Source organism: Nematolebias whitei, chromosome 18 (assembly GCF_014905685.2).
Source record: "Nematolebias whitei isolate Nwh7 chromosome 18, NemWhi1, whole genome shotgun sequence".
NCBI lineage: Eukaryota > Metazoa > Chordata > Actinopteri > Cyprinodontiformes > Rivulidae > Nematolebias > Nematolebias whitei.
The window spans coordinates 29020009-29038748 of NC_056515.1; the positions used below are offsets into that span (position 1 = coordinate 29020009).

Below are 18740 nucleotides of genomic sequence, written 5' to 3' on the forward strand. Positions count from 1 at the left end.
ATACACACACACACACATAAACATACATACATACATAAGGCGCTGTTTTTGTATGACTGTTCGAGTGTTGTCTTTATGTTAAGAGTATAACTCCCTTACGAACAAGGGACAAAATTAAAAACTGGCCGTTTTCAATCAGTACGTTTCTTCGATGAGTTGCGTTTCATCGTTCTTATTTGACATTCTCTGTCACTTTTTCTTACGGTCCTTGACAGCAATAAACCTGTACATTGCGCAACAAAATCAAAGATTGCTAAAAACAATAACAACTGATTTTGGGGTTTTCAAAGTTGGCCAACTGTCATGAGAGGTCTGTTCTAAATAAAGTACACTTAATTTTGCAAAATGAGAGGCAATAAAATTATCTTGTGTTTAAAAGTTCACCACCTTATGGGCCGGACAATAGGTTTGGCCCTGGGGCCTTGAGTTCGACGTACGTGTGTTCGAGAGAACAAATGTCATGAATAAATTTGACATTATAATCCAAGTTGAGGTGTTGCATCATTTTCAACCTCCTTTTTGGCATCTGCATCTGGTAGCAGGCCAAATTGACAAAGACCATGCAGAATAATGTATTTTCCACAGCAGATAAAGCTTTGTAGTCTCTGTAAGGTCTAGGAAAAAAATAAAAAATATTGGTATTGGCCAAATAAGTTGTAACATATTGGCATATTGGATATTGACCAAAAATCCAATATCGTGCATCCCTAATCTTATACACAATAGGACAATATTTGCTAACACAGTGTGTCTTAAGACAAGATTTGGCACAGTGACTATTTTACTCCAACACAGATTTCCATATCTTACATGATATGTTCACATGAAGAGGTATAAAGCGATGTCGTATAATTACATCAAATGCTACACAAGTTAAAATGTCTATTTTATTGCCAGAGTGATTCTCCTCATTCCACCTGTTCCTTTTGTTGTAGAGCTTAGAGAAACGTCAGGAGGGGGGAAAAAAATCATTTGGTCAAACTTGTGACATTTTGAAAAATATTTCAGAAAAAAAAAAACATTCATTATAAATTAATCACAGCCTTAATAAACCAACTGTGTATCTGAATGTCCATTCAACCGGGAAATTATACCAAATACATTTAGTTGTTTTTTTGCATTTTTTGTTTGGTTTTTACAAAAAAATATGCTGATATCCATAACAAAATAACATAGATTCAATGAATCACTCATCCAAGTAAGAAAATATAAACATATTATAATTTTAGATTACATGTCATCTTGGTGGTCCATGTAAAAGCCAGAAAAACAACATTTTTCATGATATGTCAAAGTATTGTTCACAGCATACTGCAAAGTATTTAATATCTGATATTGTTTGCACGTCCACAAAAAATGACATTTACAGTAAAATGTCAAATACTGAGATTTTTTTTAAATTTTTTTGCAATAATCACTTTACAAATTGCATAATATATTGACCACAAAAGTTGATCGTACTCACATTTAACACATTTATTTCTTGTACATGCAAGTGTGCCGTATGAGTTACTTCATGTTTATCTGCTATAAATATTACAGGTAATACATAGATTTGTCTAAATTCTATTCTATTTATTCTAAGCTTGTAGTTTAGCTCATTCTGCAGCTAAAAAGGTTGTTCCTGTCCAGCCTTTTTTAATGGATGCACAGATCAGAAAATACATGATTTTTCATGTATATCATGTATTTCAGGCAGGTTGTGAGCACAAAATATGTTCAATGGTCATGTAGTGGCCAGAAGATCAATTATTGGAAATAAATTTGGATTTTTACAAACATGAACGTGCTCTTGTTTGATATTTCTATGAAAGTTTTGGTGATTTCCCCTCAAATTGAGAGTTTTCTGCTCAGTTTGTTCTTCACTTTGCAGCGATTCACATTTTAGCCGATGATACACCAGTTTGAGAAGCAATCTCAGCCAGGAACACTCGACACAGCCTTAAACTGGTGTGATTATTTTCAGGAAACTGAGCCACCTTTTGAAATGGACTGTCGTCCCCCCCCCCCCCCCCATGCTGACAAGCACATTGCATGTGATTTGGGATAACTGCAAGTCTCCAAATCATCCTTATTTCAGCAGCACTTCCTGCCATCGCTCACAGGTTTGTTCCACTCACTCGGTTCCTTGTTCTTTCTAATATAGAATACTTCAGAAGTACTTTACAACTAGAATACCCACTTGAATTATTCATAAACATTTTTAAAAAGACTTATACGGCACTTTCCATACATTGAAGCTGACTCAGTTTTTGGCAAGAACAAGTGAAATACTTTTAACTCACCCTGACAAATCGAATATTTTGCTAGTTACTCAGCTTAGTTAAAGCAACAGTTCAGAACTTTTGAAGTGGGGGTTTGAGGCAAGATTATGGACAATAAACATTTTACCTGTTGTAGATAGCTCTTTGAAAGACCTCATTTGATGAAAAATGACTATTTCTGACTGGAATGAAGAGCTAATGACTAATTTGAGCAGGGTCAAGCCCAAAGTGGATTTCTGCCATCCTAAAACAAATCTTTCTCACCAATTTTATAACAATTTATTCAAACACAATTCTATAAAATCAGTATCAGATTCTTATTCCTTGGTATTTGCATAAAGTTTTATAGCCATTTGCTAGAGCAATTGCCGTATTTTCCGCCATATAATTTTTTTTAATTTACCCTTTATTTTAAGTATAAGTTGCATCAGTCCAAAAATGTCTAATAAAGTGGAAAAAAATATATAAATAAGTTGCTTCGCCGCATAAGTCACATCTATTATGTGTCACCACTGACCTGTCATGTTTGTTCGCTGACCACCTGGAAATGTGGACCGGTGTTGTGCCAAAAATCGAATGGCTGCCAAATGGCGGCCGCAGGAGAGTGTATGGGAGGACTTTAACAAGAATTTAACAAGATTAACACTTAAAAACAATTATTTGTTTGCTCAACATTAAAGTAAAGGTGTGTCTCAGTTCAACTTTTCTTTAATAAATGCACTTTAATGGTCAAATCAGCTGCATTTCATCTGGGCAGTGTGGTGAAATGCAGCTGATTTGACGTTTGCTCCAGGAGTTCTGGAGCAAGACGAAGGTGGCTTTTACGGCAAGCCAAGCATCTCATTAATAGCCACTTTTACCTATTAATGAGACACTTGGCTTGCCCAAATACTCGAGGGCCCTCTAGTGGCTGCAAATTTTAATGTTTAATATTTTTCATTTCAGAATGAAATCATCAGATCTCAGCCAAAAAATGGGTTATAAATATGGGAAAAAATATATTATTTGCTAGGGCCAGTCACAGGACTTGCAAATTTATAAAAAAAAAGGTGCAACTTATATGGTGAAAAATACGGTACTAGCAGCAAGCTGAAGTATTTCTGGAGCATTTTTGGGGCATTTTTATCATAATAAGTAATAGAAACTGTTGGCAGTGAAAAGGTTTGTAGCACAGCATCTGTTTAAACTGTCTATAAATGTGAGAGTGTAGTTTAAAGATGGCAGCAGTCTACCTTGATCTATAGCCGACTATCCATTAGCTCGCCGCCAATTTGGCCACAATTTAACTTGATTTCTCCAAATTGAGATCATTCAAAGTGTGTCCTACAACAAGTAAGATATTAACTGTTCACAGCCTTTCCATTGAACCCCACTTCAAAAGATCTGAACTGTTCATTTAATTTATTTTGCAAGCCGTTTGACTTATTAATACTCATTTATTGCAACGTTTTTTATAAATACTGTCCAAAACCCAAGTAACGAGGAAGACCAAGCAGACCAGCAGGAAGATTAAACAGCCCAAATAACTTCAGACACTGTTTGGCCTGAAACAGGTCGGCTCTCTTATTTAAAGCCCCATAGCAGCTTCTTAATGATTTATAAAGCTGAAGAGATTAATGCATTTATTCTTTATAAGGGTAATCTCATTGTAAAGTGGTTCCAACATTTAGATCTTCAGATCTTAGCTATAATGTTTTTGTTCCTTTCTCTAGTTATTTGAAAGTTGCATCTTAAATTGTTCTTATAATAAACTAAGTGCCCAACCTATTAGGAGTATGACTTTACAACCACATTTATGCCTTGTAGCTCTACACAGTGGACGCCAGGACAGCTAAACAATGGCAATAAATGTCTGTATGATGAAGGCGTTGCAGGTGAGATGATCCAAACGCATGTGCAAAATGTAAAAATAAAGATCTGTTTCGTGTTGGGCTATTTTAGTCCTGAACTAGCCACTAGAAAGCAGCAATCAGAGCCAATTATTTCTTATCTTGTGTTTGGAATTAAAGAAGGCTGTTTTGTTAACATCCGTAACTCGGTGAACGTGAGTCCCTTCGATAATCAGATATGCAGGAGAAACAAATATGCAACGTGTCAAAAACAAGTCCTTAGTTTATCAGCTAAAGGTTTAAAATGAAAAATTACATGTTTCACCTTTGTTTTATTTTATTACAATCATCGGTTCTTCTTTTTTTTGGTGCATTCCAATAGAAAGATTCTAGAGAACAAGACTGAATACTTTTCAACAGAACAAACACGAACAGAACGTATACTGCACAGTTTTAAAGTTACATTTCTGCATGTTTCCTATCATGTTTCTGATACTAATCAGCCCTTGACAGACTCTTTTTGTCAATAGATGATATGTGGTCTCACCCAAAATCACGCTATGACATCATTTAGTGTAGAAAGAAGCTCTGATAGCATCGTCGTGGGTGTCAAGTGTGAAAAAACCAAAAAATGAGAACACATTTTGGTTAATGTTTGTTTGCTGTTTCCCCATCTGAAGATCTTCTTCGTCCTGCTGGTGAAATTTATTTACTTCATCCCTCTGCGGAGCATTTGATTTGCTGCAATGAGCATGACGCTGATGATAAATGCAATAGCGAAGGCACAAATCAGGCTTTTACGCACACACGTGTGCTTTTCCTGCTGCGTTGGGCTCGCTGTGGAGAAATTTACACATGAAACGTTAGCACAAGTCTTAAAGCATCAACATGTCTGGGTACATAAAAGGCTTTTAATTGAACGTACTGTCGATATCCACGTGAGATTCTGGACTGTTCAGATGGTTTTCTTCAGTCATGATGATGTGCTCGATGTCCTTCATAGTGAGATGGTCACGGAAAGTGTCGTACAGCAGCCTCTTTAACTCGTCCACAGTCAGTTTCTGCATGTCACACTAGAAGACACCATCTTTGATTGTCAAACTTGATCACATACCACCAGTCTGGATCACTATACAAATATATACCTGTAGGCGCTGGTCATAAAATTAGAATATCATGAAAAAGTTGATTTATTTCAGTAATTCCATTCAAAAATTCATTACGCACAGACTGATATATTTCAAATGTTTATTTCTTGTAATGTTGATTATAACTGACAACTAATGAAAACCCCAAATTCAGTATCTCAGAAAATTAGAATATTACTTAAGACCAATAAAAAATGTATTTTTAGAAATGTTGGCCAACTGAAAAGTATGAAAATAAACAGTATGAGCATGTACAGCATAATATTTAGTTGGGGCTCCTTTTGCCTGGATTACTGCAGAAATGCGGCGCGGCATGGAGTCGATCAGTCTGTGGCACTGCTCAGGTGTCATGAGAGCCCAGGTTGCTCTGATAGTGACCTTCAGCTCTTCTGATTATTGGGTCTGGTGTATCACATCTTCCTCTTCACAATATCCCATCGATTTTTTATGGGGTTAAGGTCAGGTGAGTTTGTTGGCCAATTAAGAACAGGGATACCATGGTCCTTAAACCAGGTACTGGTAGCTTTGACACTGTGTGCAGGTGCCAAGTCCTGTTGGAAAATGAAATCTGCATCTCCATAAAGTTGGTCAGCAGCAGGAAGCATGAAGTGTTTTAAAACTTCCTGGTAGATGGCTGCGTTGACCTTGGACCTCAGAAAACACAGTGGACCAACACCAGCAGATGATATGGCCCCCAAACTATCACTGACTGTGGAAACTTGACACTGGACCTCAAGCAACATGGATTCTGTGCCTCTCCTCTCTTCCTCCAGACTCTGGGACCTTGATTTCCAAAGGAAATGCAAAATTTACTTTCATCAGTCAACATAACTTTGGACCACTCAGCAGCAGTCCAGCCCTTTTTGTCTTTAGCCCATGAGAGACGCTTCTGACGCTGTCTCTTCAAGAGTAGCTTGACACAAGGAATGCTCCAGCTGAAACCCATGTCTTGCATACATCTGTGCATGGTGGTTCTTGAAGCACTGACTCCAGCTGCAGTCCACTCTTTGTGAATCTCCCCCACATTTTGGAATGGGTTTTGTTTCACAATCCTCTCCAGGGTGCAGTTATCCATATTGCTTGTTCACTTTTTTTGTGTTAAGAACATTATGAACAATTAATGTTTTTACTTGTAAACAACCTCAGTTTGGAGCAATAGAGTTTATTTCTGACCAGACTGATGAGCTAATGGCTAGTCCAAGCAGTGCCAAGACTAAAGGGGATCACTGCCATCTGAAAACTACTCCAGTCTTAAAAAACTATACATCACATGACGTGAACAATGTTTTTTAAACTTTTACATAGCTGTCATTGTCGAATGAAAATATAAAGCTGGTTTTGCCAAAAAGACCCCATGCTTAAAGCAGTGGGAAATATGGGTGTGGTGGGTGTTGCAGCACCCCCTGATGAATGCTGGAGAAAATACATGTTCAAATTCATGAAGATCTCCTGTATATATCTGTGGCATATTTTAAACAACTGCTTAAAAACTTAAAAAAAACCAAAAGGTAGATTAGCATTGTCATGAAAATTGCCTGTACAAATTATACAGCAACGTTATATTTCTTATGTCCATATTAAAACAAAACAACATGCTCAAGTAAAGCACATTTGACTGCATATATTTGCTGTTAATGTTCTTAAGGGTCATTCAGATTCATAAATGTTTAAAGCACTCCCCAGCTGAAACGTGTTCCCACAATTTCACCCAGGCTACAACGGTAAACATGATTCAATGTAATCATACAAAGCAAAACTGATGGGAACGTAAAAGTTCATAAATGAGCATTTACATGAACTGCTGCATGTTTTAGATTTAACTCATTTTTAGATGGCAGAATATACTTTGATGTTCGGCATTCTTGGACTGTTAGCTCATTAATCCAGTCAGAGTTAAATTTTGTTTCCTCCAACTGAGGTCGTTCAGTGAACTGTCTGCAACAGGTAAGATGTTTATTGTTCAGAACACATAAACAGAACCCCACTTCAAAATGATCACTTCATTCAAATTTAATGTAGCGCAGTGGTGTACCTTGACAAGGTTATCTGGAAACAGTTTAATTTACCATAGCATTGAGTTATTGCTACTCAAATGATGAATAACGACAGCAGCTACCTTCCAAAACACTGAATCAAAGTCCGCTCCGTGGAATTTATCAGGCATTCCAGCAGCAGAAAGTTTAGGACCGAGCAAGGTGACAAATTCTTCAAAGCCAACCTGGCCATCACCTGATGAAACAAGAAGTACAAACATGTCAAGGTCACCTTGAATTGTCAAAAATAGTAACTTCAACCATCAACATATCTGCTAGATCCCATCCTAACCAGACTGTTTAAAGAGGTATTTCCCCTAATTATTAAACCCATTTTGGATATACTTAATTTGTCTCTAATAAATGGTTATGTACCAAACCACTTACGGATGCTGCCATTAAACCTTTACTTAAAAAACCTGGTCTTGATTTAAGAATTATGGCCAGTAATAGACTTATATCTAATCTAAAATTAATCTAAAAGTTTTTTAGAGAAAATAGTTGTGCATCAGTTGTGTGAACATCTCAACAGAAATAATCTGTTTGAGATGTTTCAGTCAAGGTTTAGAGCTCATCATAGCACAGAAACAGCACTGGTGAAAGTTACTAATGATATTCTCAGATAATGGACTTGTGTCTACACTGGTCCTGTTAGACCTCAGTGCTGCATTTGATACGGTTTATCACAATATTCTACTAGAGAGGTTTGAATATGATATTGGGGTTACAAGAATGGCTCTAAAATGGTTTAAATCATATTTATCAGATAGATTTCAGTTTGTAAATGTAAATAATGAATCTTTCTCATACAGCAAAGTTAGGCATGGCGTTCCTCAGGGTTCAGTGCTTGGACTAATACTCTTTACTTTATACAGTACATGCTTTCATTACGTAAAGTCATTAAACAGCATGGGATCAATTTTCATTGTTATGCTGATAATACTAAGTTATATTTATCTATGAAACCCAATTAAGCCAATCAGTTTATTAGACTACAAGCATGTCTTAAAGACATAAACACCTGGCTGATCCTTAATTTTCTGCTTTTAAACTCAGACAAGACAGAGGTTATGATTTTTGGACCTGAAGATCTTAGGTATAAACATAGCATCTTTCACTTCTGCCTCTGCCTCTGGATGGCATCAATTTGGCCGCAAATTTTAATGTAAAAAATATTGGTGTTAATTTTGATCAGGATATGTCTTTTAACCCCCACATGCTTTCCTTCACCTGCGTAATATCACTAAAATTAGAAATATTGTGTCCAAAAATGATGCAGAAAACTGGTGCATGCAGTTATCATGTCTAGGCTGGACTATTGCAATTGTTTATGGGTGTCCAAAAACTCAAAAAGTCTCCAGTTGATCCAAAATGCTGCTGCCAAAGTCATAACTGGAGTTAGTAGGAGAGATCATCTCTCTCCAGTTTTAGCTTCTCTCCAATGACTCCTTGTCAAATTCAGAATAGTATTCAAAATCTTACTTCTAACCTACAAAGCTCTCAACAACCTAGCTCCATCTTATATTACAGATCTTGTTGTTCCATCTTTTTCGAACAGAGCACTTCGCTCTTAGATTGCAGGTTTACGTGTGGTTCCTAGAGTTTCCAAAAGTATAATGGGAGGAAGATCTTTCTGTTACCAGGCTCCTCTCTTGTGGAACCAACTTCCAGTTTCTGTCCGTGAGGCTGACACATTGTGTACTTTTAAGACTGGGCTTAAGACTTTCCTTTTTGATAAATCCTATAGTTAGGGTCAGATTGGGTTTCCTGAGCTATCCCTTAGTTTTGATGCTATAGGCTTGACTGCTCGAGGACAAATTGACCACATGTCCTCACTCTGCTGCTGTCTTTTCTTGCTCTACTCTACCTGTTTGTATTTGTAATTATTACTATCTTAACAAGTTTTTTAATTGTCTTTCCTCCAATAGAAAGTACATCTGGACCTGCCATTCTGTGTTTGTTTCTCCTTCTTGTCCTCTCAAACCCCAGCCAATCGAAACAGATGGCCGCTCAGCCCGAGTCTGGTTCTACTGGAGGTTTCTTCCTGTTAAAAGGAAGTTTTTCCCTTTCCACTATTGCCTTTGTGCTTGCTCAGGATGGGAGATGAAGATGAAGTGAATATTCAAAGTGGTCTGCTGGCTTCTTTATATAAAGAACTTTTACTAATTGGCCTTTTTAATGTATGTGAATGGTTTTGTATAGTGCCCTGGGATGACTTCTGTTTTGACTTGATGCTTCATAAATAAACTGAATTGAACTGAAACTTGGAGCTCACGTGTTGGACAGCATGAAGCAGGGAGGGTCAGACGTACCGTCCATGTCGAGTCTTTGAATGATAACCTCCAGCTCCACCTCGTTTGGCATGTAGCCCAGAGAACGCATGGCCATTCCCAACTCCTGCTTTGAGATAAAGCCGTTCCCGTCTCTGTCAAATACCTTGAAAGCCTCACGGATCTCTGCGGAAAAAGAAGGTGGTGTGGAACAGGTGTTCAAATAAAGGGGCATCACTTAAACTGTTTTCAGTTTATCATTATCTTAGTGGAAAATTCAGTGAGTTTTAGCATATAAGCTGAATACAGAATGTCTGAAAAGGCAGAGTACAGTCTTTTTATGCGCTCCAGTCCATTTTAACAAAGTAAAAAGGTGGTTTGCTTTGAGTTAATCTCACATATAGCATTAATTATTAACTTGCGATTCTATTCCAGTAAAGTGGAGAATGATGGATAAACAAACATTTGGAAATAATAATAATAATGATAATGTCATCACAATGTCAGCACTGTATGTTTCCATACAATGGCGAAATTAGTCTCTGCATTTAACCCATCCACCACCAGGTGGAGCAGTGGGCAGCTATTGAAAGCGCCCGGGGGACATTTTGGGGATGAGGCGTGCTGCCCAGAGACGCCACGTGATGTGCAGTGACTGGGGATCGAACCTGGGACTTTCGGGTCCCAAGCCGGCTGCCCTGCCTCTACACCATCTCGGCCCCCATTTTTTAAATAATTGTTATTATGACAATGTTTTGACAGTTTTACAGCTTGATTAACACATATTGAATTAGTTTGCTTCTAGATACAGAAGTCACAACTCAACCAGTTCTCTTTTTTTTTTAAAATAATTTTATCAAAAGAAATAAAACAAAACAAAAAAGCATGGATGCATGTTGGATGTCAGGTTGGATTCTGATACAAAGAAAAATGTACATATTCAGTTGTGTGCCATATGCAGATATCAGTGAAATGTATTCCAAGGTTTCCCACAACAATCTAACAATTCAAATCTCGCTTTTTTTTTACATTTATAAAACCACACATCTTCTGAACGGATACCATGACCGCTGCATGATTTGTGTTACCAGAAGGCAGTGGGGCAGGTTTATTTGTTTGTAATTAACTGCAGGTTTGAAATTTTCATTTGGCTCCGGTCCTCACACTGCTTTAAAGTATTCTGTTTGAAGTGAGGCGAAACGAGCAGTTACACATCAAAACGCACAAACCTCAGTGGTTCTTGATGCAGATCTTCAAACAAACAAGCCGATTCAAGGATGGCTAAGTGGTCATTTGATAAAAGCAAGAAATTGAATTAATTTCAACTGTATCGTCTGTACACCAACAATAAACAGACAAGTAAATGAGCTAAACGCTGACTCAACAAAAAAAACAAGTTATCAGGACAAGAATGAAACAACTTGGGTGATCAAATAAACAATTAAAGGCCGTATAATAAGCCTTCTCTTTTTCGCTCTCGACGAAGACGGTTGCTCTCACCCTCTTCCCTCCCTTCTGCTTTTTGCCCTCTTGTCTTGTCAACCTCAGAGCCTCTCTTTTATACAGCTTCCAAATCGAAAATTATAATGGATTAGGTCAGCTGGTCCCTCAACGCAATTGATTTTTTTCCCCCACCAGACGACAGGGTGCTGGAGAGCCCTAATGCCCCGAACAGACCCACGCAGCTGGGTAGGTCATTGATTCCTGGGGGGAGTGGAAGATGATGTGCCTATCTGTGCTGTCCATGGAGGACGTATAGAAGATGTGTACATTATTGGATTTATGATAGGGTTTCTGCTTTTTGGAATCGGTGGATACTTGGATATCGACAAACTAGGAAGACATCGGCAGCAGTTTTGGCCATGGTAAAGCTGCCAGCCTTATGTGAAGGATTAATTTGTCCTCAAGCTCAGACTCATATGTTTAACAAGCTCAACCGCAAGCTGGACACGATTTCTGAGAATCCTAGGCCACTTGTGACTCCTGGAACTCACCAGCATGAAGGATTTGATCTTGGAGAAAGCTAACGAGCACGGAGCGGGCGGAATGTCCACAAATCTGACTGTTTATCTGAATTTGGCCTCCCCACTGGCCTTGGGCAGGCCAACTTATCTCAAATTGCTCCTGGAGGATACGTAAACTAGAAGTTTCTGCCTGCCCCCACAACTATGACACTGATAGACACTGTACCATCTTATCAGAACTTTGGAACTTTCTGGAGTGTCCATGAACAACTCACCACCTTTGTCGACCTCTATGTATAAATGCATTATGATGTCATCGTATGTTGCTGTTTATGTTGTGAGGTCTTGTTTTTTGTGCATCTTTTACACTATGTCCCATCCAGGACATGGTGTGAGACATGATTTATTTTTTGTCTTCCTCCACCCTCCTGTTCTTTTTTTTCCTCATCTTCTTGTTTGTTGTATGCAACAGGTCTCTCTTGTAAATGAGTCTTCGAGGATCAATGGGAACTAACCTGTATAAATAAAAAAGGTCTAATACTAATAATAAAATAATCCTTGACAAAATTTAAAAAAATCCATCCATTGATTCTTAAGATATTTTGCTAACAGATCCACAGACACAAAAAAAATCATGATCATCATGCAGTTTGCCTTTGGTGGCGGACTTCAGACATTGAAGAACATCAACTCAAGCTAAAACAATCAATCTGTTTTTTTAATCATATCTGCACGGCTATTCCATTAGTTAAATTGTGTTTACGTTAACTCGTCTGCACACGCTCTGATTTTGCCAAACACACACAAGTGGACAAGAACAGGCTATCTGTCTTGTGTTACATGAATTACAGCAGTTTATCTGTGATAGATTGTAGATCGTGGTTTAACTGGTGGCTGTCTGAAATCATAGGATATTTAAAAAAAAAAAAAAGGTATAAGAAGAGAGTAAATAATTGAGGTCCTTGTGGTCAGGCGACACGGTCTTTACCATTCTTTGACATATCAGGTACAACGTATTTGTCTAAATTACAGCCTGCACCTCTGCTTGAGTTTTCCTTATCATCCCTCGGCACCATCCTGGATTCAGTGTCGTGACCTCTGGTGCCGAGGACAAATAATGAATTCAGTGAGCCGGCTGAGCAGCGGCTGGACTACTGATGCTTTCACTTGTGAGGAAGAATATATTAAAAAAAATGTTTGCCTTTGATTCAACCTTTTTTTTTTATGTTCCCGCTCTTGTTTTTCCCCCACTTTATGTTGGTTAGCTTACCTAAATGTAGAGAGGACACATGTTTGGGTAAACAAAACAATAAAAGGGACAGCTGCATCAACATATATGGTAATAAAATGTGTTTACAAATTTTTTTTTTCTGATTTTGTAATATATATCACACGATCAATAAAATATAAGCCTAACATTACTTGGAGAATGCACTTTTTTTTTATTAAACCATTATTTAACCAGATAAAAAAAAAAAAAACCCATTGAGATCAAGACCTCTTTCACAAGGGTGACCTTATCACCTGCTAACTTTCGTGCCAGAGTTTTAAACTGAATTAATCATGTTGAGAGATGATGTACCAGTAGTTATGACAATGGAGATGTTTAAACAAAACTTGTACAGTATATATGAATGCAGAGTGTAGTGCATGGAGTATATGTTGTGAATTACTCTCAGCTACTACCACATCATATTTGAGCTGAATATCTGTAAAATCGACTGAATTATGTCCATTTTTGTTTTTTCTAAAGCCAATTAGCAGTGGAGGCCATCCTTCAAGGGATTAGCTTCAAAAGTTAAAAGCTTGTAGCAGTATAATATATCAATATTTTCTGTGAGTTTTATTAAAAATGTTCGAGTGGTTCACGAGATATTTTGCCAACAGACAAAGTCGACTCCAATAGTTAAGAGCAAACTTTGAAAACCAGATCTCAGGCAATCAATTAGCACTTGGAGTATACAGTAAATTAGGGATCAGACTCAGTTACTTGCCACATTAAAATTTTAGACAAATATCTATTAAATTGACTGAATTGTACACATTTTTGTGTTTGCTAAGGTTGCTTAGCTGGGTCAGCCACTTCAACTTGGGTTGACCCCAAAAGTTAATCGGTTGTAGGCATACATCCCAGTATTAATATCCATCTAGTGGTTAATGAGATATTTTGCCAACAGACAGAAAAATGAACATTCTCACAAACGTGAGAATTAACACCATTGCCCTTTCACCTCCAGTGGTAATAAGCATAAATTCACCTTCATGCAGCTTGAAAACGAGCACTGCGATTTAATGTCTGCACTGAAACAAGCACACAACTAAAATGTTCACATCCACAAATTATAAGAGAAAAACATAAAGCCCACAGAACAGGAAAACACCGAACTGCAGCAGCGTCCTTCATCAGAGAATCAGAGTAACCTTGTGCTGCGTGGCTCAGTTATCTGAAGTCAAGGCAAGGGTCGCCTGTGTTGAGCATGGTCCCTGAATTTAACAAATATTCTGTCAGCGATTTCCCCAGAGCTGCAACAAAACGAAGGTCTGAAGGAAATAAATAAATAAATAAATAAATAAATAAATAAATAAATAAATAAATAAATAAATAAATAAAAGCAACAAAAAAAAAAAAGTTCTTATTAGATACCAAATGATCAGTTTCATGATTAACAAATGTAACATTTGGGCCTGTTGAGATATTTGCGTTCATTGTCTGAACTATATTCACCCATCAGAGCTGAGAATAAAGAAGCAAATTAACGTGAGTTTATTAACCAGTTCCAAATATATGCTGGGAGAGGTGATCGTTGATTAAAGGCAGGTGAGCTGATTACAAATGAGACACAGGTGTGTGGAACTGAACAATAAGGAACGTTAGGGGAAACAATGGAGAATTTGAGCGCAAAACCCCAAACATCAAAGACTGAACAGGAGGCTAAGCATCAATGACAAAAGAAAATACTGGTAGAAATTAAATTAAAACACGAAACACTGGTAAATAAAACTGAAAAGCTCCTGAAAACCAAAGATTTATGTCAAAACAGGAAATGCAAAACAAACCACAAAGTCCACAAAACAAACTATCTCTTGAACCACTGGGCAGATTTTAATTAAACTCTCAGTAATTAATAATTGGCTGTACGTCTAACAGCTAATTGATCCTAGCCAACATTAAAACTGCTGAGTGAGAAGGTCCTCAGTGTGTGGCAGTGAGCATTAGACACTGACGTGTCACTGGTTTGCAACTGTTCTTTTGCTCTGGAAATTATTTGTTAATTTTGTATGTACTTTGTACGAAAACAGCTTGGAATGGGAAAATACCAAAGTTAAAAAATAAAACTCAAGATTTGTACTGTAATGTGTAACGTAATTTTATTCTTGTTAGAATTAATATTAATTATAAAATTGGTACCGAAAAAAGTACCGTTCAGGAACCAATACGGAAGTGAAAGTACCGGTACGATTACCAATTTTTTTTAGAAAGTACCCAGCCCTAGCTGCACACGGCCATTGACCGCACGCTGACCGGCCTCGAAAGAGGTTTTTAAAAAAAGTTCAGTTAAAGTAAAGAAGGGCATTCAAACAAATTACATCTTTATTTCCTTTAGAAGGTGGTGGTGTAATTTAAAAAAGATTCAGCTGCACTCAGTGGACGCACGCGGCCGATGACCCAAACAGGTGACATCCCAAAATATCCTACATGTCAGAGCAGGGTCCATGTCTGAATAATGCAGAGTGCAGGCAGAAGCAGGAAAGGACAAACACCCTCTGAGCTCCGATCTTCCGATGCCCGCTTACCCGCTCGCATCCTCCGACCATTAATAACTACTTAAGCAGTCAAAGCTTAATAATTTTTTTTTCTTTTTTCGGTTTCGGACCTGTAATTGCTGTTAATTCATCAGGTCGGGTGGGGTTCGGAAATGATGGCTACGGGCTGGAGTCGGGTCGGATTTTTTGGGACTCTAGCAAAGATAAGTTGCATATCACAAATTAAAGTGGCATTACAGTGATCAAAATATATACTCTAAGAGCGAACATATCTAATGAATTTTCAGATAATTTTCATTGAAAAATGATTTTAATTTAAAACATGAAAGGCAGTGGGGGATCTGTGTTCCTTCAAATAATTTAATTAGTCTTAGGAAGACTAAAAAACAAGAAAAGACACATGTAGAACGTTTATGGTCACAATTTTAAATGGTGGAATAAAAAAGAAGAAAACTGCAGTAAATACTCACAAATTTACTTTAACATTAAAGCTAAATTCAACCAAACGGTGTAAAGACTAAAAGTAATGGCAGTGAAGTTGCTCAGTTTCATCCCATATCATTGACTTATTGCTTTTTATGGTAAAAAAACCCCAACAACAACACATTTTACTATTTCTTGAAATAATCTGAGCCAAGAAATACAACATTTGTCCGTCAGCTGATTTTCATTCCTGACAACTCGAAGCTTCACGATCTGTTGACCTTTTAAGAGAACCAAACTCAGAACATGAAGCTCAACACGTGACACCGACCCTTCTGATCACCTCACACTGGTCGTCGGCGCAGCTAAAAAAAACAGATCAGACTCATCCAGGAAAAAAGCCAAGACACCAACTGTTCAATGCTGGCAGAGTGTCAGTACCCCCGAAACTCCCGGGACTGAATTATTAGGGAAATCCCTGGTTTGCAGCCAGATGAAGAGGAGGAGACTGATTTTAGAGAGGAAGATGACATTGTGGTGTATTGCTTTAATGTCCCATATGTGTCCTATTTAAAAACGAAACTTCATTTTACAACTTTAAAAACTGAAGTAGTTGTATGTAGAGAAAACCAGAAAGTCTCATGGTCTCAAAAGTGTCATTCCTCCCGAGGAACTTTTCTAGAATTCCCTTTGTTCAGTTTTACACACCTGTTCTATCAGTGATCAGCTCACCTGTCTCTAATCAGTAATCACCCTTCCCATCATATAAGCACCTTGTTTTTTTTTTTTCTCGGCCTTCATCAGATTCTAGTAGCTCTCATGAGTCTAGAGCATGGGTCTGCAACCTTTTTGATCAAAAGAGCCATTCTGTCGTTTTGCAGCCTAAATAAAATGTCTATGGAGCTGCAGAACCTGCTAAAACTGTGATTACCAATTGGTGATCCATGGCACATTCAAACTTGTTGGAGAGGGCTTTCTTGACCAGTAGATGTGATTTTAAGAAATTAGAATAACCAATTACTAATATTTATTTATACTTTTATTTTTTAGGTCAAAAGAAAATAAATTTATTTTATGTAAAGAAGAAAAAAAATACAGTTTTTACCATGATGCATGCTCAACCTCTTTGACATCCTTGCACAAATTATTATTTAAGGTTTTTATTTTTATTTTTATTTTTTAATGAAAATTCAAACACTTAAGAGTTTTCTTTTTAATTGTGGAAATAATTCATGAAGCATAAAGTAAAAAATTTGGCCAGTTTTACTCCTTGAGTTAGTACAGTACTATGGTAAATGGACTGTACTTATATAGCACCTTTCTATCTTATTAAGATACGTAAAGCACTTAACACTACAATCTGTGCCTCATTTACCCATTCATACAGCACTCTACTAGATCTATACAAAGCTAATTGAACAAATCATTCTAAAGAGACTAATCAGAGCTTTTATCACATTCATACACTGATGGGACACACATCGGAGGCAACAAGGGGTTCAGTGTCTTGCCCAGGGACACTTGGGCATGTGACTGCTGTGGGGTTTGAACCCCCAACTGTTGCATTGGAGGACAACTGCTCTAACCACTCAGCCACAACCGCCCCTATCATTCACATACTGGCTAAAGAAATGACCGGAAAACTGCTACAACTAGCCATTTCTTCTTGTTGATACAACAACAACCAATAAACTTCAGTTTTATGTTTGGTTTGGTCAAAAGTTTAGAGTCACTGCAGAGGGACCAAAGAACGGCATGTGGCTCCAGAGCCGCAGGTTGCAGACCCCAGGTCTAGAGTCAGTCGATTTTGTACCTTTGGTGTTTTTAATCCCCTGTGATATATCTCTCTGGCTGCCTGCCTGCACCTTAATGTCCACCACACCTCCTGACTCTAGCACACATTCATCAAGGAAAATGGTTTAGGCCTTTTAGAAAATTGGAACATTTTAATATTTTCAAGTCGCTGAACAGCACTCAAGTTGTTTACAGGGACAAATTTTAAATGATCTTATCCAAGCCCAGACCTCAGTCAGATCTGAGAATCTAAATGATGGTGTGGCAACAGAACAAATTCAGAAAATACAAGCATGTCTTTGGGAAGTCGGGACTCAATTCAAGATGCTGTCAAAAGGCCTGCGTCAAAATAATAATAAATAAATTTAAAAAAAGAAGCTCTTCCTGCATTTTTTTTTTTTTGTCTAAGATTTGTTTAGCAACTTGTGGTAACTCTTCAACAACAACTTTATCCTTGAGAAAATGCGTCCACCACCACAGACAGAACCCCACTGGGACTGTCCAGTTCACGGCATGAAACCCTCCTCACCTTCACGAACGTTCATCACACAGAGCGATACTATAATAGACTGGATCCAGCAGGAGGCAGATGAAGTCTGCTCTACAGGATGCGAGCAGATGATAACCACAGGTGGCCCTCAGATATAGAAGTTCCTGCTCGTGCAGAGCTCCAACCACCACTTTCTTTAACTTTACGAATCAAACTCATCGAGATTTCTAACATCAAATGACCATTTTAGGGGATTTTAAAGCGGATTGTTTCCATGAACTTCTGTTCACAATCTGAATATAATTGTGTGAATGTTTATGAAGCATTCACATATTGTGATTCTTTTTGTCTTCCTTACATTTTTCGGCATCTTTCTCGTTCCACAATTTTTGTGCTATTTCAACAAAACGTTTATCAAAATGTTCCGTTACTTCAGGAGGACGGTGCTGTGACTTTTGATATTGGTGCAACTTTAGCTTTTTGAAATATTTAGCTTTTCTGCAGGTTTTTTTTTCCTCATAGGAAATTAACTGAGCTCATTTTACATCCTTCAAATCTTTAGATCTCTTTAGCGTTTTTGCTGCTTCTTCACATTTTTTTCTGGTTCAGCTTCCTTGTGCAAATTTAAACTTTTTATCATATAATTTAAGACTTTTTTTGTGCTGAATTCTGCTTCTTTCAGCCTAATTGGGCAAACGTGTAATTCTTTCTTCTCTCCTAATTTAAGCTTAAGCTTGTTCTACATTTTTTAGCTATATAT

General features: G+C 37.6%; 1 protein-coding gene across 1 annotated transcript in view; it reads right to left on the bottom strand.

Annotated features, from left to right (window-relative positions):
- Positions 1-4802: 4802 nt before the first annotated feature.
- Positions 4803-18740, bottom strand: part of cabp7b (calcium binding protein 7b) — a 25069-nt gene continuing 11131 nt past the window's right edge. The window contains exons 2-5 of the mRNA XM_037692683.1: positions 9587-9730; positions 7358-7470; positions 5019-5166; positions 4803-4930 (exon numbers count right to left, since the gene is read on the bottom strand). Coding sequence (XP_037548611.1) covers positions 4803-4930; positions 5019-5166; positions 7358-7470; positions 9587-9730 — 533 coding nt within the window. The remainder of the gene's footprint in view (positions 4931-5018; positions 5167-7357; positions 7471-9586; positions 9731-18740) is intronic.